Raw genomic sequence first — 24,474 nt, 5'->3', positions numbered from 1 at the left:
GCTTCCTCCAGAGCTTTGTCAGGTGCTGACCATGCTCACTTTTCCCAAGGATGCTGAAAATGAGTAGGGAATCTTGGGTGTTGTTTATACTTAGCCCTCTCCTATTGATGAGCTATACTTTTGAAAATTTAGGAGTTCCGAAAAAACAAGTCTAGTATTCTTGGGTTTATTTACTGATTAATTTGATCAATATTTATTGATAGTTTACTTTGTTGCAGCCATTGAGCTGGGTATTGGAGATATCATTCCTGGCTTCATGACACATACCCTGGAAAGGAGGAGGAGCCTGATGACTTCAGATAATCACATGAATAACTGCAGAGATGTACACCATGGATGAACTCTTACAGAGGTGAGTATAACCTAATTAGGAAGGTCAGGGAAAGGATGTGATGATACGGGAGGGGTGTGTTAGGGTTAACAGAGCAGGAGACAGTTGTACAAGCAGAGGAAACAGTGGATTCCACTTTGGCCATCTGAGAAGCTGTTACCACAGCTTATTGCAGAAGCTTAAATATGTCAAAATAAATGCTAAAAAGGAAAGTTAGTTCAGAGGTTAAGCTGCTGATTAAAGAAGATTGTGTTGTTGGGAAGGAAGAAAAAGTACCACTCAGGAATTCAGGCTTCTGCAATGTAATTTTATCTGAGCTGACCCTGTTACTATAGAAAACTAATTAACCTTTCTGTGCCCTGGTTGCTTTTCTGCAGGGTGAAGATAATAGAGACCCACTAATAGCAATGAAAAGTCTCCTGTAAACGTCAACAATTATATAACTAATATAAATACTTGTATATTCTGTTGTAAAATCTATCTCTTAACTCAGAATTTAGCATCTTTTCCCTGCATAAATGTTATTTAGATTTTACTTATTGTCAAATGTTGTTTTGTGTATGAGAGAAAACTTGTGTTTATCTTCACGTATAGTCAAGTTTGTGCTCATTGACAATGTGTTCTCTAACATACACTGTTTAGTCAGCAGAACCCTGGCTCCTAGATAACCATAAAGATTTCCAAGTAGATGGTTTAACAAACACAGAAGGAAAGTAATGTGGAGTAGGATGAGATTGGTTGGGAGGATAGATTATTTTTACTGCCTTTTAAATGACAATTCTTCTTGCCTGTTACAAAAGAAGTTTATGTTTTTAATGCTCCATACACCTATTACAATTACCTTAACTGTAGCTAAGCAATTCAAATTGACTCAGCAGGCACATACATAACACCATGCCAGGTAGCAAAATGACAGCTCCCCTAGCTTGTTTTTTTTTTTTTTTAAGTTCTCCCCTCGTGTGTGTGAACTCATAGATTCACATGTAAATTGACATCTCTTTGTGATATTTCAAGTCATTTTATATACAGTATTTATAAAACTATTCCTTCATTGTCAGACAGATCACCCGTTTCATAATTGTCTTTGGTTGTCATGTTCTTTCTCTAGCAAAGAAAATCATAATCAGTCTTCTGGAATATTAAAATGTTTACAGAATCAAAATAGTGATTTCTTCATGCGCTTGGGAAATATTTTTAAAACCTACATGTCTAATAAATATGCCGGCTGTTTCCATGATGGTAGTAAAATGACCCACACATGTGGCTGCAGTGTTTGTGTGGGTGGAGTTTGGGATACAGCCAAATGATTCCTAAACTTTGGTTAGGAGTCATGGATGGTCAGCAAGGCAAGGTGGACTGCTGGATGGAGTTAATTGTTCATTTCTTATCCAGTTTCCTGGCAAAGATTTTGGTGTAGTTAGCTTAACCTTTAGCTTAACTGAAACAGGGAATAGAAACCCAGCCTTTTCCTGGCTATGTGCTTTATGAAGTTCTTACCTTTCCGGCCTTTCTTTCCTAGTCCTGGTTTGTTCCATCTCAGACATTGCTCCAGTCGGTTCTGCTGCACACTCAGAGTCAGGATTTGTGGTAAAATCTGTGAGGGAATGTTCCTCAGTGATGTTGCCTATGCCAAAGAAATTAAATTAAATAGAAGAACACACACCACTCTTGATATAGTTTTATATGGCAACAGAATCTACAGTGATGTGGGTTCTCTTCCAGAAAAAAAATTCAGGAGGACTCTTCACACAGGAGGGCTAGCCTGAAGATACTGTCAGGCCAATGAGAAGTACAATGAAAATTTGTTTATTACATGACAAAAGTTTTAAATGATATATGCCTTGTAATAGTAATAGTAGAAAATGAGCTCTCAAAACCCAAAAGGCACTGTTGGTTCTGTTAAAGCACTCATGATTCATGACTAAAATTAACACATGATAAATTCATTAAAGTGAAAAGGGACATTTTATGTCCTTGGCATTAGTTCAGAATTCACACTCTAATTTTTATAAAATTAAATTTCTAAATTTGATTTGATTATCTGTAATTTTGGAATTCTTTCTATAGAAATAACATCAACTAGTATATAATAGATATAATTTATATTCAGAAATAGTTTTTCAAAACTATTTTATCAGAGAACGTTCAATTCATTGGTAAATACTTGAATTACAGGGATTTTAAAGATTTAAAGAAAGTAAACAGTTGAATATTAAAAGAAATTATAAAATGTAAAAATAATAAAAAGACATTTGAGTAGTTATTCATTATCCACAGTGTCTAATTTATTTTAAGCAGATGTGCTATATTTGGGAAATTGTAAACAAGACCCAATCATCAATATTATTGTACTACAGTGGATCAGGTGGTAAGGGGGAAGGAAGATAGGGTTGAGGAACTTGCTGGCAGACGTTTTTTGACCTGCCAGCTTCCAAACAATGATTTGGAGACCTATTATTAATTATGAAATCTTGGTCTTCAGCTTAGATTTGTTACCAATTAGCTCTTATAACTTAAATTAACCTGTTTTTATTATTCTACATTCTACCACATGGTTCATTGCCTTTCCTCCATAATGTATATATGCTTCCTTTCATGTCTTTCTGGCATCTCCTGTGTGCCTACGTTCATCCAGGAGTCTTTCTTTCTCCAAAGAAGTCCCACCTATTCTCTTCTGCCTAGGTATTGTCCATTCAGCTCTTTATTAAACCAATCAGAAGGTGCCTCGGCAAAGATACATTTCCATAGTATACTAAAAGATTATCCTACAACAGGGAAGTAATGTGGGGGACAGTTATAATTGAGGGGCATTTGAGTGGTGTATGGAAACCTAGTGCAGTGGAATCTTACTAAAATTAGGAAAGTGATCCAAATGAACTATACAAATAATAGGGGAGATGGAGTCCTAGATGCTCATCTCTTGTCACCAAACAAAGCTTTTAGCACCATGACTGTTTTACTCACTATGTATTAAATTCGTTGTAGATGCTCAACCGTATCACATTCTTAGAATAATTTCTCACTTTGGCTATGCTTAAAATTATGTTATATAGCTACAACTTTTCAAATGAGAGGAAAGAAGATGACAAGCATGACAGCAATGTACTTTATTCTAAAATATTGTTCTCAAGAAAAGAGCCAGGTCTGATATTCATAAATGTACAAGCAAAATACAAAATCTAGAGGAGGTAATCTTCAAAACCCAAAGGGTTTTCAGTAAGAATTCTGGAAATCAGCCATTTTAAGGAATGTTTAAAGAAACGTAGTTAAAATCTGAGGTAACTTAGTGGGTGAAGTGCCTGGGGCCCAAGTGTAAAGACCTGAGCTGAGATCTCCGGCATTTAGTTGAAAGTCAGGCATGAAGTTTGTGTCTGTACTCACAGACCCAGAGTACTGTGGGGCTGGACCAGTGACCACAAATTCACACACACACACACACACACACACACACACACACGAGTGCACTACACACATGTGCCTCCCCCCCCCCGAATATGGACTGTGAATCCTTCTTACATATGAATGATCTAAGAGTCATTGCAAATTCATTTAGTTTTTTACAAATAGAAAAATACAGATCCAGTTCTTGAGTTAAAATATGGATCGTTCTATGGATTTACACAGCATTGTAGTATCTATTCTGAGAGCATAGCATATTGCTTTGGGAGTAAATGTTCCTCCTCAGCTGGAGGCATTCAGGAGGAAGTTAGACACCAGGCTATAGAAAGTAATGTGGGGCAGAGTACTTACATCCTGATTAATCTTAAAGTGATATAAAGCCTTGAAGGATTTTTAAGTTTTTTTTAAACCATGGAATATGTTTTCTCAAGTATAAAAATAAACAAATCAAGCATAAAGAATGTGACTCTATTTAATGTGATGCTGCAATGTAAAGATTGTAGGTTCCTGTCTCAATGCTACACTTGGTTTTAAGGGTCTTTTTCTTGAAATTAATTCATCTTGATACACATTTTATGGCCAGATATGAAGGAACAGTTACTAGTACCAGGTATTGAATAAAGCGCTCTAATCCTTACATCACAAATTCTCTGACTGATGCTGGGTAAGTAATTTTTTTTCTCTAGCTGTTTCTTCATCCATAAAATGAGAAATATTTTTGTCTTGGGGATTTCTGTGAGGATTAGATAAAGACTCCATTTGAGAAAAATTCAATATAAACACAAAATGTTCCACCAGTAAGACTGGATAATTGCCTTTTAAAAAAAGTTTATGTTAACATTTTCAGGTCTGCTCAGCAGTTTTATATGTGGATTTTACATGGGCTTCCATTTACTTAATACTATCCCATAGTCATGTAAACATAATGTAATTTCTTATGAGTCAGCTGCATTTCTTAGCAGAAAAAATACAAAAAGCAATTTAATTGAATTGCAAGTATATTTAAATCATGTGAAGTATAAAAATACTAAAAGACAAAACCCACCATCTCTTTGTTGATTAGACTGTCTTAAATTATGAGATTAGTAGAGGCAGTCATTGTATAACTTAGCGTGAGGGAGCTTTTATTGGATATTTCTAATGGTGTGCTTTCTAAGCATAATTTCTCCTTGTTTGAGTGTCTCTCTTCGGTGAAGCAGCTCTTTTTGCATCTGATGCAAAAGTGCTCACTGGTGATGCACACGGCTGGATGCTTGACATAGCGTGTGGCCTAACCCCAGCCAGCTGGCGACACCTGTGACAGTGTGAAGGGATCTGTGTCCCAAACTGAGCAGACTCATACTATAATTTGGACTTGAAGATAAGTACATGGAAATTAAAGATGCACAGAATGAATAGTAGGAGGAAACTACCCACTAGAAATGAGGCTAGGTTCACGTGAGTGAAGGGCAAAGATGCACTTAGCTCCTAGTGCTGCCTCTCTGCTCTCCTCAGTTCCAGTTATTCATATGTTTCTTATGAGGACCTCCCAACACTGGGTTTCTCCGTGTCATTGAAAACCAGAAGAATTACTTATATTTACTTTTTGCTAAATGTTTTCAGAAATCTCACATGCCAAGTTAATTGTTTTTCAATGAATTTATCATAGAAGCTGATAACATTTTGAAAGTATACTTAAGTTCTGTTAATGGAATTGTTTACTATCTAAGACTGGATTTTGCTTGGATAAAGTAGTTAAATGCTGGAATATTTTGAATAAAAAACTCATAATTAAAACACACTCACATATTATGGTTTCATTGATAAATATAATTGATAATAGAGGTGGACATACTAAATTAACCAAATTAACCAAAATGTCATTCCTGGGTTCCAGGAAAACTGGTTGGTCTTCCACACAGAAGCTTTTCACAGTAGTGAATTTTAGTACAGTCTGTTCATTTTCATATTACCCACAGGGGAAATTAAATCATACGTGTTGATTATTACTGCCAAGACTGAAGATTTCTTTCTTTTTTTAAGCATTTTTCCCTTTTATTGAAAATAGACTAATTTCTCACATAACATCCAGATTCAGGCTTTGCTTCCCTCTACTCCTCTCCGTTTTATTTTATCTTATTATTACTTTTAGAAGCCTGTTTGTTTCCTGAGAGACAGAAAGGGAGTGGATCTGGATGGGGGGGGTGGTTGGTGAAAAACTGGAAAGCATTTAAGGAGCAAAACATAATTAGGTTATGTAATATAAGAAAACAGCAGCAACAACTATTCTTAATTAAGGGGAAAAGCAAAACAAAATTAAAATAAAATGTGTTTCACAGAAAAACAAAACAAAGGACCAGTCGGGGGAAGCATTATTAGCTTAAGTATTATTAGGAGGAAGGAAAGAAGAAGAGGCTCCCTGAAACACTGCCAGACTCAGTTTTCCCTGGCATGAACAACACTGGGCACCTGCCATGTGCTTGTTTGGAGCTCACTCGTTTGTACAAACTGGGACAAGACCTCAGAGTTTTCTTTCAGTGACTAAAAAAGAAAAGAAAGAAAGAAAATAAACATTTGAGCATTAAAAAATTAACATTGGCTTTATTTAGGATTTTCTCCCTCATTGGCCTTTTGTTATATTTCACAGTCAGTTTGTGTGTGTGTGTGTGTGTGTGTGTGTGTGTGTGTATGCACGTGTTGCTTGTTCTTTGTTTTTAATATTTCTTTTTGTATGTGTTTATTTTGTTTTAGTCTTGTTTGTTTTTTTATTATTTGCCTATTGGCATGGGGTTTGAAGGGTAGAGAGGAGGATTTGGGAATAGAAGAGAGGGGGGAACCATAGTCAGAATATATTGTATGAAAATAACTATTTTCAATAAAAAGTAAAATTAAAAAGAGTAAAAAAAACCCAACATCTTCCTCCCACTGCCAACTGCCAGCTGCACACATACAAACCTTATCAAGACCTGGCTGTGAACCCTCTTTGTTTTTGAACCATTTTTTTAAAGGAAGTTGCAATTCCCTCTCCTATCCCACTTCCTATGACCCCCCCTCTTCCCATGGCCACCTCTACATCCACAAGCCTAACTTCCTCTCCTATCACGTGTCCTGTGGCCTCCTCTCCTCCCATGGCCACCTCTACATCCACAAACCTAACTTCCTTTCCTATCACGTGTCCTGTAGTCTTCTTTCCTGCCACGGCCATCTCTACATCCACAAGCCTAACTTGAGATCCCTCTGCTCACTCATGAGCCATTTGTGACTGGTGAGAAGCTCCTTTCTTCTGTCTTCCTCTCTATCCACTGCCAGCTCTACACCCACAGGCCTTGTTCTGCACCTGTGGTTTGGGAGCCATCTTTGTCTGGTCAAATTTAACAGCTAACCCACCAGATTTATCTGCCCTACTTCCAGTCTACACTGGTTTAATCTAAGGTATGACAGATTTCCATGCCAGACACACAACCAAAGAAAGATAGCCTAGGGCAAATCATGAAAAGGAAAGCAACATGGATGGCTAAAACAGAATATTTTCCACCAAACCCACTAGTTCTATAGAGGTGTTCTCTAACAAGAAGTACCTAGGTAAACTCAAAAGAGTACAGAATTTAAGAGAACAACAATAATTTTTATTTAAGTAATTTAAAGGAAACATGAATAAACCCTTCATTGAACTTCAAGAGGCTGACAATAAATGCCTGACTTATTTTCAAGACAGTAAAAATATGTGGCTGAATAAAATGACTAAGTTAATTTAGGATTTGAATACTGAAATCAATAATGGGAGAGAAACATTGAAGACAAATTGGAAGGAAGATGGAATTATAAAAAAGCTGACTATCTGTATTAGGAAACTCAGGGGGAAACTTGCAAATAGAATGAACCAAGCACAAGACAGAATATCAGATTTTCAAAGAATAGACAGGAGATTGAGACCAAATAAGCAATGAATGTGAAAACTTAAAAAAGCACAAGAAAGGCATATGCAGGAAAAGTGGGAGACCATCAGAAGAACAAATCTTCAGATTAAATTTATAGATGAGGGAAAGGATCCAGGACAATGACACAGACAACTGAAGAAAAATTCCATTAAATAAATAAAAATGTAGTCATACTCCTAGAGAATACTAAGTAGACAAGACCAGAAAAGAAACTCACCAAGTTTTAAAGCATCTAAAACACTAAATATTCAAAACAAAGAAAAATATTGAAAGCTGCAAGCGAAAAATACAAAAATTAACTGTATTTGGATCAGAGACCTCAACTTGAAATCTGAATTACTAAAACTGCTAGGAAAAAAAAGGCAGTGCTTACAATATTTAGATTTAGGAAAACTTTCTGAATAGAATTTGATTTGCCCAGGAAGTAAGACCGATGATTGACAAATGGGGTCTCATAAAACTTAAAAACCTATGTATCATTAAGGGAAAAAATCAGTCCAGTGAAGAAGAGACTCACAAAATGTGATCCTTGCTATGCATATAACTGACAGATGATTAATATTCAAGATATACAAAGAACTTTTTTATAAGTCAAGGAAACAAACAAATCAATTAGAAATTGGGTTAAGGATCTAAAGCAGAGAATTCTCAATAGACAAAATAGAAATGGGTAAGAAATATGTCAAAAAGTGTTTATCATCCTTAGCAATTAGGAAAATTCCAATTAAAACAACTCTGAGATTTCATCTCACCAGTTGGGATGGTTAAGATCAACAAAACAATTGATAACAAACTCTGGTGGTCTATAGTTTTTGTGTGGAGCATTGTCAACCCAAATGGCATAATTTCTTCTGTAAAATCAGTGTGGAGATTTCTCAAAAACAAAACAAAACAAAACAAAACAAATCCATCATCTGACTCAGTTATATTACCCCTGGGTGTATTCCCAAAGGATTCAACATCCCACAGATTCTGGCTCCGTAGTGTTAACTGTAGCCTTCTTCACAATATCTAGGAAAGAGAAATAAGCTAAATGTCCTACAAATGTGAATATACAACATGTAGTAACCATGGAAACAAGGAAAGCATAAAGGGACCACCGTGGTAGTGGTGCCTGGATTACATTGGGGATAGAAGATACAGGTGATATGAAGGGGCAAAACAAAAGAATAGGAGGACAAAATATGTTTGGTATAGAGGGGGAAGAGGGATAAATAATACCAAGGTGGTTTGTTTAATATTCCAAGGAATCATATTATTTTATATTTTACAAAAATATAAAATTTATATTTTACAGAAGAAATTATGCCATTTGGGTTGACAATGCTTCACACAAAAACTATAGACCAAAAAAAAAAAAGACCCTCCCAATACCAGGTGTGAGAACCTCCTTTTGAGTAGATGGGCAGGGTAGTACAAAAGACTTCCAAAGCAATATAGACTATCACTACCACCCTCGGATGCCTCTCTCACACAAGACTTGAGTGATTTGAGCCGGATATTTTCTACTCTACAGCTTCCATAGTGCATCCATAGAAAGCACTTTGCGAGCAGCCAAGGGAGGGAAGCAATTAACAGTCTTCCCCAGCTGCAGCACCTACAAATCATCAATTGACCAGCATGATAATGTATCCATAAAAGTTCAATAGTGACACTCACCTTTGCGTGAGAACCAACAGCTAAGAGGACTGAAGGTCCACTCCACAGGAGTGAAATCATGCCTGCCTCTAGGTTTCTAGTGAGGCCATGAAACTTGGAAGAGAATGTAGTACAACCACTTTGCGAAATCAGCACAATTCTCAGCTACATTCTAAATCTTATACCCACAGATAAGTTTTCACCCCTCATCAAGGAACCATCTATCTACAGCAAATGTAGACTACTACAGAAAACACAACTGGGAAAAATGCAAAATCACTGTATCTTGGGGAGTCCAGTATCAGAGGATACTCTGCAGCACAGCTCCCATATCTATGGCTCAAGGGAATATCGCAGGAGGAGGACAGAAAAGACTGTAGGATCTGTACTAGTGCTGTGAGAGCGCTTCTCTTAGTAATGGCTGCATAAACAAGACCTGAACAATGACAACGTCAACAGATACATTATCTCGGAACAGGGAAAAATCTCATAGGATCCAAAAAATTTACAAAAGCCAAAACATCTACAGGCAGCAATGAACACTGAAAGAAGAATTAGCATCTTCCAGTAATAAGCCCCCTGACTGGTTATTCAGTACAAAGTGATCAGTCCCGAAACCAAATATATACAAACAATTGAAATGAACTCAGCAGGTTATATTTATATATTTGTGCATATATTACATATATAGTTACATATGTATATGCATCAATAATAATCAAAGAAGAGGCTATCACTTTGTGAGTAGGGAGGATATGGGGGTTGTATGGAAGAAAGGGAAGGGGAGAAGTATGCATTATATTTTAATAGATAATAATAAATTGGCATTGAAAAATTAAGAAATTTCATTTTAAAATTTATCTCTGTAGAGAAGGTGGAACATCCGGCTGCACTTGACGCTCATGTGCACAATGGAGCAATTGACAAGAGTCAGTGACCTCTCTGCACACTGAACTTTTATGATCTTACTAGTTTCTCTCATCTGTCTTCTATCAGTATTACAATTTATCAACCACAATGAAAAATGGTGTACATATAGCACCTAGTTTAATTCTTATTTGCAACCGGCTGATAGTGGTATTCCCTTCATATTACATGTCATCAAGCCAACTCAGAGATGTTAACAATCTCTACTTAAGATCTAAAAGTCAGATCTGTCCCACCGTCTCAATGGGTAAACGCATTCCTCACAGTCCTGACTTCCTTGCTCATGATCTCCCTCCTTTTGCTCCTCATTGGGACCTTGGGATCTCAGTCCGGTGCTCCTATGTGGGGCTCTGTCATTTTCTCCATCCAATGCCAGGTGAAGGTTCTATGGTGATATGCAAGACATTCATGAGTATGGCAATAGGATCTGTACATTTCTGGTACCCTCTCCTCAGCTGCCCAAGGACCTAGCTGGGGGCGTCTTTCTGGACACCTGGGAACCCCTCTAGAGTCAAGTCTCTGCCAACCCTAGAATGGCTCCCTTAATTAAGATATATAATTCCTTGTTCCCATATCCACTTTTCCTATATCCCAACCATCCTATTCCCCCAAGCTCTTCCCATCCTCCACTTCACACTTTTCTCTCCCCATTCCCCCCTCCCCCATCTCACCCCACCCCCATGTTCCCACGGGAGACCACCAAGTCCAGTTGGAATGGGACTGATGGAACAGGGTACCAAACCGGACTCTCTGAATGTGGCTGATGGTGGAGGAGGACTGAGAAACCAAGGACAACTCGATGAGCATGAACTCTACAGCATGGACGGGCTCACTGTGAGCCTTGTCAGTTTGGTTGCTCACCTTCCTGGACTTAGGGGGAGCTGGGAGGACCTTGGACTTAACATAGTGAAGGGAACCCTGATGGCTCTTTGTCTTGGAGAGGGGTGGAGTGGGGGTATGGGTGGAAGGGAGGGGAGGGAAAGGGGAGGAGATGGAAATCTTTAATAAAAAAATAAAAGAAAAAAAAAGATCTAAAAGTCAACACACTTGTGATTTAGACTCAGGAGCATCAAACCCTGAAATGTTCTTTGTAGCACACTTCCGTTACTTTTCATGATTGACTGTAATACAATTGAATTTGCTTTTTGAATTCTTTCTTTTGCTATTCAGACAGGAGTGTTTAAGCTGTATGAATGAGAATTCTAAGGATGTGGTAATAACTACCACAGATTCAAAGGCTTGAAAAGAACCCTTAAGCTCTGTAGGCCAGGCATTTCTGAAAGGACAAATTGTTTGTGGCAGGGGACTCCAGGAAAGGCTCCCTTCCTTTTTACCTAACCTAGAAGCTACCTCTGTTCCTTTGTAGTCCTTTTCTCCACTTCCAGAATATATCCATCCAAATTATGCTCTTCATGTCCCATATTGTTTTTGTCCTCTCACAGTGAACCCTTGGTCATATTGAAAACATCAGATTAGCAAATGTAATCATCCCATCTCAAATTTTAACAACTCAAGAAGCAAAATTCAACACATAAAATTAGATTAATAGATTTAGGACATTACAATGTTATCATCTTTGAGTAGCCATTACCCAGCCTACCACATCATACCCATTTATATCAGATTTTGATCTATTTCCACACAATAAATTTCCATGAAAGCATATATAATATATAAATAATAATGATTATAATTCATTTTATATATAAGTCATGTACATATTTTATGGGTTCTTGTATTCTTAAAGAAGCATTTAATCTAATATAAGTGAGATAGAAGCCTAAAATAGATATTTGTACTCAAGATGTCATTAGTAAGCTATATTTATTTGATTCCAAATGTGTTACATTCTTAATTTCCGTGGTAAATATAAACTTAACCACACTCTGCAGAAGATAAGAACTCTAAAATCAGAAATCAACACCTGCAGATTTTATAACACTGCACCTGTGTGTTTTGAATGAAAAAAAAACAACACTATACCACATGCTATCTTTAAACACTAATAATTTTGATTTTTAAAAATAAAATACGTTAAATATAACTTAGTCTTAATTGAAAAATTTGAAGCTATGCTAAGTTTGCATAGTTAAGAGCAATAGTTTTCTTTAGTTAAATAGCTTCTGTGTCAATGAAACTCCACCAAAGAGTTTTTATTACCAGCTATGAAAGATTTCTCCTTATAAATACACGTATAACGAGGTTAAGGATAATCTTGTTATCCTAAAGTTGTGATTCTTAGTTTATATTACTAAGGATTTGTGTGTGTGTATGAATATCCCTAATGTAAAACCATCTATATCCTCAAACAACTCATCATAAAACAGGCATAGTTTGAATTGTCTTGCTAATTATCTAGTGTAGGCTTTATTTTCCTGGCTTCCTTTGGCTTCTGTAGATTTGTAGTGTTTTTTCTTTCCTCAATAACCCTACTTGCTAATCACATTTTTGTTTGGTATTATTATGAATAGAGGGATCTCATTTTATGTTCACTCCCCCCATCTCTCTCTCCCCTCCATCTATTTTGAGACAAAACTTTATTGAAAACTTTATATCTTAAACCACATACCTGCTATTTTGTAATTTTGTTAAAGAAAGGAGATTTTAGGTTTGTTGAGTGACCTTTTCTTCTGTAAAGTCCCATGCTACTTATTGCTCTCAATTCTTTAATTCAGATAGACAGTAGGGTATTTTTCCCTCTCCAGAGTCCTCACAATAGACCTCAAGATTATAATTATCATGGCAAATGTTTTTTTGTCCTGAAAAATAAAGCCTACATGTTTTTAAAAATTTGAGGGTTGAAGGGGCTAGTGATATGGCTTGGTGGTTAAAGTGTGTTGTTGAACTAGCATAGGACCTGAAATCTGCATAGAAATTGTCATGTCTGCATCTGTAACTCTAGTGCTGTAGGAGGAGGGTTAGCAGACACAAGCACATTCCTGGAGCTCACTGACCAGCTAGCCTAGAAGAATCCAGGAGCTTTAGGTTTAGCGAGAGACCTCATCTCAAATGTAGGGTGGAAAGCAATTAGTAAGATATCTGTGGCCTTCAGGTGTGTGTGTTCCCACATACATGGGCATCTCCAATGTTTAGGCATGCTCACCCACACATTCACATATGTGCACAACCACATGACTATATACACCACACACATGGATCTGTGATTATTGGATAATGATGTTCAATTGATTAAAGAGAAGTATGAATGATCTACATGGGCAGTACCAACTGTACTAATGAGTTATAAAAAGATGCAATACTACAGCTGAGGGTTCCGTTGATGTCCATGGTCCATGTGGATTTCCATAGACTGTGCTCCCTCCCAGTACAGGCCATACTGATGTTAATTGTCTGTGCTGCTACCAAAGAGCATGCTGAGGTCTACGGCCCATGCAGAAACCAGAGGACATGTGGTAGTCCATGATCTGTGCCAATGATGACTGTTAAGAGCAACGAGGTTTCTTTTCCAGTGGTGTTGATAACTGCAGACTCACAATTGAGTTCTGTTACAACCTCTCTCCCACCTCAATGTTCCCCACTACTAAAAAAAAAAAGAAATAGTCTAGACTGGAAGCCATTGAAGAGAACTCTTAAATATTGTGATAGGGATCCTGAAATGTAGCTCTTCACAGTTGATGGATTCTGGCAGGGATGAGGTTAGAGAAGGTCTCAGTTTTCTTTAAGAAGATGGCCACTGGGAGTTTGACCATACTCCAGTGGGTATATGGGCAACACAAATTGGACATTGTGTTATTTTTTAATTTTCTTTTTTTTTGTGAGGGGTCACAAGTTGGGGATGATGTTGGACCTGGAAGATTGGGAAGTTAACATGACTGTAGTGCATTATAGGAAACTCCCAAATAATCAATAAAAATACTATGTTGGAAAAAAATAAGTAAAGTTAGGAGGGGTTTGTGTTAGGGAAATATAAGGAAGTTGAGGAGGTGGCGTTGATATGATCATGTTTCACTGAATGCATGTGGAAAATTAAGAGAAAAGCAAAAGTGAACTTGTGAAATGAACCAGCATGTAAAATAGTTTCTGCGCAAGAAGAATGCCTCGAGTTTGATCTCAGAAACCAAGGCGGAAGTAGAAAATTGACTACTGAATGTTGCCTTCTGACTTCCACATACACACACAGTGGTATATATGAGCCTGTACAACACAACAACAAAAAACAACAACAACAACAACACACACACACTTTTACAATAGTGAGATCAAGTCTGTTTTATCTATATCTCCTGGAATATGACTCTTACTCCTGGTTACAGTTTTATATGTGAGTTTTTATCCAAAATAAAGCCTTCTTGTTTTGCCAATACATCACATAAACATTTAAATCAGATAGACTAAGAGAGCTGACTGCATATTCTTAGAGGTATAACTTCTTGTGGAATGTTTCCTTGATTTGCCAATAGGTAAGTGATGCTGACTATTCCTGTTCTCTTGGCTGAGATGAAACCCAGAAGAAAGTCGGTGATGGAAATACATTATTTGCTTAAAAACACAAGACATTTTTATATGCTTAGTTGAGCAGTAAAAACTGTTAGGACATGGAAAATTTTAAGAAACTTTGCTTGACCAGGAACTGGTAAAGGCACTGGGTTCAAGGAACTTTGCAGCATCAAGAGTTAGCTGGAAACAGGAATCTTTGCAAAAGTGCAAACCAACTGTCCTCAGCAGCAAGCCCCCTGTCAACACCCAGTACTGTGGTCTAGACAGAAGCAGACATGACTACCCGGGGGAGGGCGGGGGTCATGCACAGAAGCAGAAATAGCCGCTTAAAGGAGGAAGGGGTTATGCAGAAACGGTCCATATCCTGCATTTAGCAAGACTAACTCTTTTGACTCTAAGTGAACCTGGCTTGTGGTTTTTGCCTAAATTTGTCAACCCCAAATGAGGAGCAGGAGTTCTCTCTTCTGCACTGTGTCGTATGTAATGGACAACTCCCAGCTAGCTGGCAAAAGAAATAAACCTTGCTTTTGCATTCTGGACTTGACTGGATTCTGGTGGTCTCTCTGGGGGTCTCAGCTTGGGCACAACAAAACCAAGCGATGTCCTTGAGAAATAAGTGAGTAAATAGTATGTTCAGGAGCCTTGAGAGATTTTCTTCTTACTTTTGAAAAAATACGTGATGAAAGTAAATGTAGAGAAGAATGCAAAAACATAAAAATCTAAGACTGATGTAGCAGAGAAATCCCGTATCTTTATTATGTTGTTCTTTTGACTGGGAACATCTTATTTCCTTTCAATTATTCATGTCTCCTGCATATCTATTTGCTCATACTTTTTTTCCACATACGTTCTTTCAGAGTCTTTTAAAGAAGAATCCACAGCCAATCAGAATGGGGCCATGTTCAGAGGAATGCTTCCGAAGGCAGCAGTATTCATTGATCGGAATTTATTCACGTATGACTTTACTTTTTTCTTTTTTATTTAAATTAACTTCTCTCCCTCATGACTAAGGATTGAGTCCAGAATATTTAGCATGTTACCCAAGTCCTGTACTACTCAGTTGTGCACCTAGCCTGCAAATCTTTCTTTATTTGCAGACCTCCCTGTGATTTCTTATTTTTTTCTTTCTTACAGATAGGAAGTTTAGGGTAATAGAAACTGAATGTACCTCACTTCATTAAGCAATACTGTATTCTGCTCTAATGATTCCCTTCCATTGCCTTTTCTTAGTTCTAATGGAGATTTCATAAAAGGAGAAGCAAGAGAGATGTGCTGGCAACAGACACTAAGAACAGAATGCGCTGGGTGCTGGAAATCCAGGTGAAGGCATTTAGGTTTGTCCTGAAGGCAGTGTCAAGGCACTCACAGTTCTTGAGCTGAGGGGTGGGGTCAAAGTGGTAGTTACAGGAAAACAACACAACCATAGTCCTCATGCTTGAGAAGAAGAGAGAAACTGAGTGAAACAGACTCCTAAATAGAAGATACCACTTAGTGCCTGAGTGCAGTATAGGTACGACTTACCCACAAAGGCCTGCCTTAGGATGATGGTGCCTGAGAGCGTAAGGAAGTCAGTCAGCTTCTGCAGTATTACTAAGGCAGAGGAGAGGTACAGACCTTATGGAGCTTATGCTAGAGAAATAAAATATGAGTGAGGTTTTGAGCTGGAGGGAAGATTTTTAAGAATTGATAATAGCAAAGACAGTGAAGAGAAGGAGCTTATTTGAAGAAGAAGATAGAGAGTAAGTAGAGAAATTGTTTTAATCACAATATTTTTGCAACACACACACAGATATGTATATGCAGTGCTAATTGGAAAATCCTGGATTGAGTTTCACAAAGTAATTGTCCTGATACGATTTTGGAGTTATCCATGTAGAACGGAGTGTGCAGCCTTGGGAAGACAGGCTTTCCAGATGAGCGAGTACAGAGGAGAGGGGCGATGAAGCTTGAAACACATGCTGCCTCATCTGCTTTACTGTCTTAATAACAACACTGCCTGGAATTCCACTGCTCATGATGTACTTCTCATGATCTGCTTGATTTTCTCTGTAGCATAACTTCTTTATTGAACAAAGGTTTAGCTATTGTTGTGAAACACCGTACCTGTACTTCAAGTCCACGGAATGGTACATAGCACATGGTAGGTAATAAAAAAATATCTAGTGAGGGGCTGGGAATATGACTGGGTCAGTAAAGTGCTGGCTCTGGAAGCTTGTGGACCTGAGTTCTGCTCCCCAGCACCTATATAAAAGCTGCACGTTTAAATCTGTAATCACCAAGTTGGGGGATTCATCCCTAGCACCTGTGGTTCAGCAAGTATCGCTATAAGTGGTCAGTTGCAGGTCCTGTGAGGGACCCTGTCTCAAAATATAAGATGCAGAGCAGCCGAGGAAGACACCTGATGGTAACCTCTGACTTTCACATGTACCTTCACAGTCAAGTGCACTCCAACAAGCACATGCAATTCTCTCTCTCTCAATATCACACACACACACACACACACACACACACACACACACACACACATGCATTCATGGGTGTATGTGCACACCTCTTCGCAAGACACAATATCTAGCGATATTGTACTAAAAGAATGAACAAGTGACTGGATGAAAATGTAATATTTTCACAAATAATTCAGTTCTTCAAACTCTCTATAACATTAAATGATTTGCTTGGCCAAGGACAAATATTTTATTAAATAATACATTTTAAACAATGACATATTTTACTCCCCCCCACACACAGAGGTAACATTCTGACCTTGTTCTTTGATGTGTGACTTTTCACATGTGACTGATGTCCTTCTGGTCCTTAGAGATTCTTTTTCACTTTTGCTTTCTCCCTTTGAGAAACAAAATAGATATCGTAGTTACTCTAAAATAAAGTTGAACGTGAAATGTCACGGTTCTCACTCAGTTAGCAACATGATTATTAAAAGTGAACCTCTATCTGTGATTTCCTAAAAATTATTATTTTGTACCAAATAGATATTCTTCGTCTTACTAATGAAAAGCTTTACTATTGAATCAGCTTTGACCATCTTTTTCCCACAATTAGCAAGACATTTTTGTCAACGTTTCCTTGGCTCATAGTCCTCCCAGTTTTGGTCTTCACATTACTTTAGTGTTTTTCCATCAGACTTTTTAGTGGTAGAATTTAAAACAATGGGAGGAGGTAGCAGTTTCAGCCCATCATTACTAACTTTGTTCTCTTCTTGGTTTTGCCTTTGTCTGCATATCAGCATTTTCCAAACATTTCATTTGAAGTGGAGTTATATCACAGTAGATATGGCCAGTGGGTATGTGATGATGCTCCTATAGGGATACACTGATACAAAACAAAATTTATAATACAGAAATCTTGGCTCCCAAACTCTAGTAGAGGGAAAAAAAACAACCCTGTGAGTATGAAAAAACAGACTGGGGAGAGAGTTTTTAAAAAGAATATGTAGAAAATATATGTAGAGAATAGAAATGGTGTTTGAAAGTAAACTATTCTACAGTAGAAAGGAAGGAAAAGGGACAAACAAAACGGAGAAGTGGATCTTGATTTTACAAATACAAGTGGATGATGGAGACAGAACAAAAGTCCCAGATGTGGTTGTATGGGGTGAAAGGTGAAAGTAGAAATATTTCTTTGGAGGGGAAGGTGAGAAGAGCTGAGGAAGCAGCTAGGAACAGGTATTTAGGGTATCTTGTGTGCTGTTATATGTAATAGGCAAGGATGCTGTTATTTTCTGTCAAATATGAAATTGTTTGAATGGCTAATTACATTCACATAGACAGGGAGCAGTGGGTTGAGACAATCTACGAATAGAAATAACATCTGATACCATACCACTTCTTTTTCATCATGTTTTGATGCTATTTGTAGAAATTTCCTTTATAGTCTTTATATGTTGCATAAATATAGACTTATATGAGCAGCATCATATACAGAAGTCAGGTAGCATGTTTGTATTGGGTTGACTTTGCATTTCTGGAGTTTTTTGATTGATTGAACTTTAAAGGATACTTAAAAAAGCACAATACAATTTTTTTTGTTTCTACTTCTAGATATCTCCTTATAGGACTTAAACTATTTTTATGTATTTATATGATATTGAAAAATGTTGCACTTCATGGAAGAAAATAATATTTTAACATTTGTGATTGTTACATTTAGCATATTTTAATAGAAAACTTAAAAAATGTTTTACCTATCTCCCTTCTGTACTTAAAAGGACAGACATCAATAATTCCAAGACATGACTATTAAGATTCTTTGATGCCAGCAGGCCTCATGATCAACACCCCCAGTAACACAGCTGCTACATGGCACTATACCTAGAGCTGCTCTACCTGGGCATGAGGTAAGGTCTCCTTCAGCATTGCTGCTTCAGGGTGAGGTGACTTTTGAAAAACCCCTGTTCTTCCTGCTTTCTCGCTAAGTGTCCTGTGGCTTCTGGGTAGCTCATGTGGAAGGGCTGATTCACAGCCTTTCCTCTGTCATCGTGCAGCCGGCTAGTGATGAATCCCTGCAGTAGCAGTCTTGGAATGGGGTCTAGTACAGCCTCAGCTATGTACTAGTTGTGTGATAGTAGTTTTAGAGCAGGATTCTGTCTCTCTCACACACACCAGTGCTTGGAAAGGGCTCAACGCAGTGTCAATGCAGTGTCCAGAGTGCAGTTACTGCTAAAAACTCTCATGTTCTTTAAGAGAAGAATCTATAAAATATTTTTGTGTAAACTATGAGAAAACAATTAGTAACTGTTTTCCTAGTCTTCCAAGTTCAAATATAACTCCCAAACACCATTATCCTCTCTCTAAATATGCATAAACAGAATATATAAATTAATATAAACATGGCTTAAACAGTACTCAACCTTGAGTTACCATGTAAAACTGTTGGGCAATCTTCACATGGTAGCACTTATTAGCTGCCACTAGTAAGCAAAGGATGAGACTCAAGGCTGACTTAGGAACATAAAGAACATACCTGTATTGTGGATGGCCAAGACTGACTACCCAGGTGAGGGCAGTGCTCCTTCTCTGTCCTCCCTTCCATAGGCTTCACTTTGTTGAATTTTATTGTCAGTGATTTAAACATTTTCTCCGAGGAACTTCTGAAAGACCTCTGATTTTATGACCCTGTATCTTGAAGTGGAGAGATCTACTTTGTTTTTCTTTCCATTAGTAGACAAGCCAATTAGCTGTTTAATCAGGATTTTGTTCTGGTTAATTCCTACAGGCAACTCCCAAGCTAGGCAGGGCTTTGGCTTAAAAGCAGTAAATTACTTCTGCTTGGGTAATTTGTGCTCTGTTTATGAACTTTGGAGAATCAAAATGCCCCTGTGAATAATTTAAGATGAGAGGATTAAACAAGTGGATTTGAACTGTTTAAATATGATCACACTGCCCATTGACTTGTTTTCTTCATTTATAATTGCTCACCTTCCTATCTGTACCTAATTTTAATAAAGGAATATATGTGAATGATTAACAAATGAAACATGCATGAAGGCTCTAATTTAAAACATATAATTTGCTTTGCCAAAGTGCCCATTTCTAGTGATGAACCATGACCTTACTATTAAGCTTTCTTTAGCCTGTTCATTTAGTGGGTTGACTTCATATCACTGGCTGAAAAGCCAGTGTAGTCTAGTCTTTCTGTGTCTGAAGATCCAGTTCTCGAGACTTTTGGGAGTCAGAGGTGTATGATCAAGAATTGATAAACTTCTTTCTCTGTCCAGAACCCAAGTTTATTTGATGTTCTGTGCTATCCAGTGCTTTCTTTGGGATATCAGGTTATAAGTTGTATAATTGTGCAAGTTTTTTTGTAGTTAGCACTGGTGTGTGTGTGTGTGTGTGTGTGTGTGTGTGTGTGTGTGTGGCCTGAAGGTCAGAGTCATGGTCTCTCACTGAACCTGGCACTCAAAGATTCAGCTTTACTGACAGCAAGCAAGCCACAGGAACCATTTTGTTTCCAGCTCCCTAACACAGATTTTAGGGCAGGTGAATGCTAATGTGCCTAGGTATTTCTTGCGTGTGTGGGTGAGTCTAAACTAGGGTCCTTATTCTTGTACAGTGGCACTTTATGAACTGAAACATTATCTTTGTTTTTATAGTCCTCAGATTCCAATTTCTGATGACATATTCATGAATGTGAGGTCATCCACTGGGGAGCAGGCAGCCGACCAGTATTTGGTGTTTGGTTATGGTCTGTGCCTATATTGGGGTCCAGAGGGGAGCTCTCCTAGGTACATAGATTCCTTCATTTACTTTTTGGATTTTGATCAACAATGAATTTCTCTGTAAACTCTTGTCTTCTGCACACACAAGCACAAAAAGTTTTCTGATGAGATCTGAGATGAGGGGCATAGATTTTGATCACTGAGACTGTGTATGTGAACCAAGGTAAGCCTTTTTTTCCCCAACAAGATATTTAACTTTTCTTTCAAGTTTAAATTTTGTGTCCTCCCTACCTTCAGAGGATCTTTCCAATGAGCAAGGTAAAGACAAGGGGAAAGACAAGGGCTTGGAAGGATTGGAAGTCAATGTGAGTATAAGCAGTTGTCCTTCAATATAAATCTGACCATTTGTCTAATTCCAACAGCTTGGCAACTCTTCAATTCTAAATTACAGCATCTGTATTTCTTGCCAAGACACTCTGGCCAGCTATCATTGCCTGTTGCCTAACTCTCTTGTTTCATCTGTGGCCTCTGCTTTTTGCTCTCAACACCTGCCATAATAAATTATTTTGAATTACTCTGTTTTTCCTTTTGTTTATGCCTGTTGTGGTTTAAAATGAAATTTCACCCATAGGCTCATGTTTTGAGCGCTTGTTTTCCATCTGGTGGCACTGTTGGGGGAGACCATTTCTAGAAGGTGGTGTCCACCACGTAGAGGTAGGTGCTGGGACAGACCTTTGAAGGCTACTAACTTAGTGCTTCCTGGGCTGTTGGGATATGCTTAACATCTCACTCTTACTACTACAGATAAAGCTGTTCCCCACACCCACGATGAACTGAAAACCTTGAGCCGTGGTAATATTATTCTTTCCACCTGTTTGGTCAGTCATTTGTCACGGGTTGTTTTGTATTTTTGTTTTGTAACAGTAACTCTTACAATGCCTTGCTTGTCTCATGTGGCTATTTTCTATTTCTGTTATTGTTTCTCTTGTTTATCCTGCTGGAGCTGGCTGTTTTCTTCTTTCAGCTCTCTTTCCTCTCCTCTCCTTTACCCTGGGTGAATGGGTAGACATTCTCCCTTCCCTCTCCTCTCCTTCCTTTACCTTGGGTGAATGGGTAGACAGTCTCTCTTTCCTCTCCTTTACCCTGGGTGAATGGGTAGACAGTCTCTCTTTCCTCTCCTTTACCCTGGGCAAATAGGTAGACAGTCTCTCTTTCCTCTCCTTTACCCTGGGAAAATAGGTAGACAGTCTCTCTTTCCTCTCCTCTCCTTTACCCTGGGCAAATAGGTAAACAGTCTCTCTTTCCTCTCCTCTCCTTTACCCTGGGCAAATAGGTAGACAGTTTCTCTTTCCTCTCCTTTACCTTGGGCGGATGGGTAGACAGTCACTCTTTCCTCTCTTCTACTTTACCATGGGCAAATGGGTAGACAGTCTCTTGCTCTTACTGTCACACCTTGTGTCACACATAGATATAGTTATCAATTCTCATTTTAAAACCATTTCTGGGTCCTCTTTTTGCCAATCACACTGCTCACTTCCTCCAGTGATGCTTTGGCCTCTTTTAGCTCTTTGTGTTTAGCTCTGTCTTTGGGATAAAGTGGATACTCTCAGAATGTTTCTTGAATGAATGGACACTGATCCAGATCATCTTTCAACTGTGGACTAAGAATAAAGGAATTTCCATAGCTGATGAAGAATAGAGGAACCAGAGAAATGTCTTTGAAACTGAGCAATTGCTGTGGTCCAGTTTCTGCTTTCCAATGCACCCATGGCAAGTTTCATGTATGATCAACTCTATATCTCCACCTGACCACCTAAAACAACAGGAACTCAAATGCTTATTATACAATACGATTATATGATTCAGTAAATGAAAGCCTTAAACTTTATTGTTCCCAGAAAACATCTTGTTCTCATCTCTGACAGAAAAGCAGAAAGCCTCAACCTACCACTGGCAAGGAGACAAAGCTAACTTGAGAACTACAAGAGAAGGCAAATTAGCGCCCAGTGGAAAACATCTGTAAACCCTATCCTGATGAGTCCTTAAAGGAAAGGTAACATTTTTCAAACAGGACTCCTAGTAAATAAAAAATGGTGTGGGGATCCTCCAGCATTGGTCCCAGATAATTTCATATAAGTGGATACTTAAGTATGTTAATACCACCAATATAAATGTCATCATTCTATTAATCTTTTTTCTTTCATTTTGAAGAAGCAAGAAACTCCTGCCTATTTTTAATGTAAAGAAAACTTAATGCAACTAAAACATCATGATGGTCAAGCTTGGCTGATACTAAATTCCTGGTTAGAGTAAACGTTGCACTTCATTATCATCTAATTTATACTTTCCCATTATATCACTGTGTCCTTTGCTTACCATCTCTGGTGTCTACGACATCACTTGTAAGACAGATCACTATTTAATTAAGCTCCTTTTAGTCCATCTTCTGTAGGAGGAAGGCAGTTGACCGGTTTCAACTGGTTCTGTAATCCAAGGGGAAATCTTCTGTGGCTAGTTAATATGAGCATGCACACAGCTAACTTTCCCTTCCACCAACCTAGAGTCAGTCTCTGCACGTGGTGACTGGCGATATCAGGAGACCAGATGATGAGAACCAATGAGGAGCAGACAATACAGCTTTCCTGATGACCACCCACCTTGGGCCTTGGCAGGAGGATACAAAGGCCAGCCCCACATCCTCAGTAAATGAGTCTACTTCAGCTTCCTACATAGCTCCTGGAGTCCCTTCCCCTAAGGGGTGGCCCAGAGGGACGGTCACTGCACACCGCTGTGGGGCCTACCCAGTTGGCAGGCTAACAGTTTCTTCTACATCTCCCAAATAAGCAGAAGACTGCCTTGCCTGAATGACTGGTAATAAAAAGAAAATTAAACCACCAAAGCTGTGTTCCTTCAAAGAAATGCAATAAGAACACAAGCCCTAAATAAAGCTGAATGCTACAGTAAATACAGTATCTTAAATGTCACTAAAACAACTGAAGATGTGTTGATTTATGACTTTTAGGAAGATTTAAGCAATTCTCTGAGATTCCTTCTAGTAAAATTCAAATATCCTAGCTATAATTTCAAAAGAGAACAACCACAGAGTATAAAGGAAATAACCAGTTAACAGTCCACAGCCCCCCCAATGACTGAAGAGAAACAAACAGAACTCTGTTTATTGGAGTGGTATCTATTTTTAGGAAAAGCAAATAAACTAATAATAATTCTGAACATTGACTGAGTAGTGAAAATTCACTGTACTGAGGACATATTCATAGTAAGGCAGGAAAGGAGGTGATTAAATTGTGAGTGCTTTTTTCAGTTATAAGTATTCAGAGGAAAACAGCATTTAATTCTATTTCAACTTCATGTGTGATCCAGTTCAGGAAGAGGTATACATGGTAGTATATATGGTAATTAGATATGTTATTTGTATAAATTTGGTACTTAATAAATATTTATCAATTTGTTTAACAATATTGACCCAAGACAGAAAAGAGAGGGGGACTGTCATCACAAACTTCTATAGTAGAGGAATGTGAGCACTGTTGTAAATCAGCCTATATGAACAGTAGCCTGGTCTGTCCTTTGGTGAGTGTATTATTAAACAGAGACTGGAGCTTTGCTGA

General features: G+C 38.0%; 1 protein-coding gene across 1 annotated transcript in view; it reads right to left on the bottom strand.

The window, feature by feature from the left end:
- The window catches only part of Cngb3 (cyclic nucleotide gated channel subunit beta 3), a 139,011-nt gene extending 119,250 nt beyond the window's left edge, over nucleotides 1-19,761 (bottom strand). The window contains exons 1-3 of the mRNA XM_038348355.1: nucleotides 19,651-19,761; nucleotides 17,417-17,515; nucleotides 1,829-1,941 (exon numbers count right to left, since the gene is read on the bottom strand). Of these exons, the coding sequence (XP_038204283.1) occupies nucleotides 1,829-1,941; nucleotides 17,417-17,515; nucleotides 19,651-19,761 (323 nt within the window). The remainder of the gene's footprint in view (nucleotides 1-1,828; nucleotides 1,942-17,416; nucleotides 17,516-19,650) is intronic.
- Nucleotides 19,762-24,474: the final 4,713 nt, after the last annotated feature.

This window comes from Arvicola amphibius, chromosome 11, assembly GCF_903992535.2.
Source record: "Arvicola amphibius chromosome 11, mArvAmp1.2, whole genome shotgun sequence".
NCBI lineage: Eukaryota > Metazoa > Chordata > Mammalia > Rodentia > Cricetidae > Arvicola > Arvicola amphibius.
This window is presented reverse-complemented; position numbering and strand designations above follow the sequence as displayed.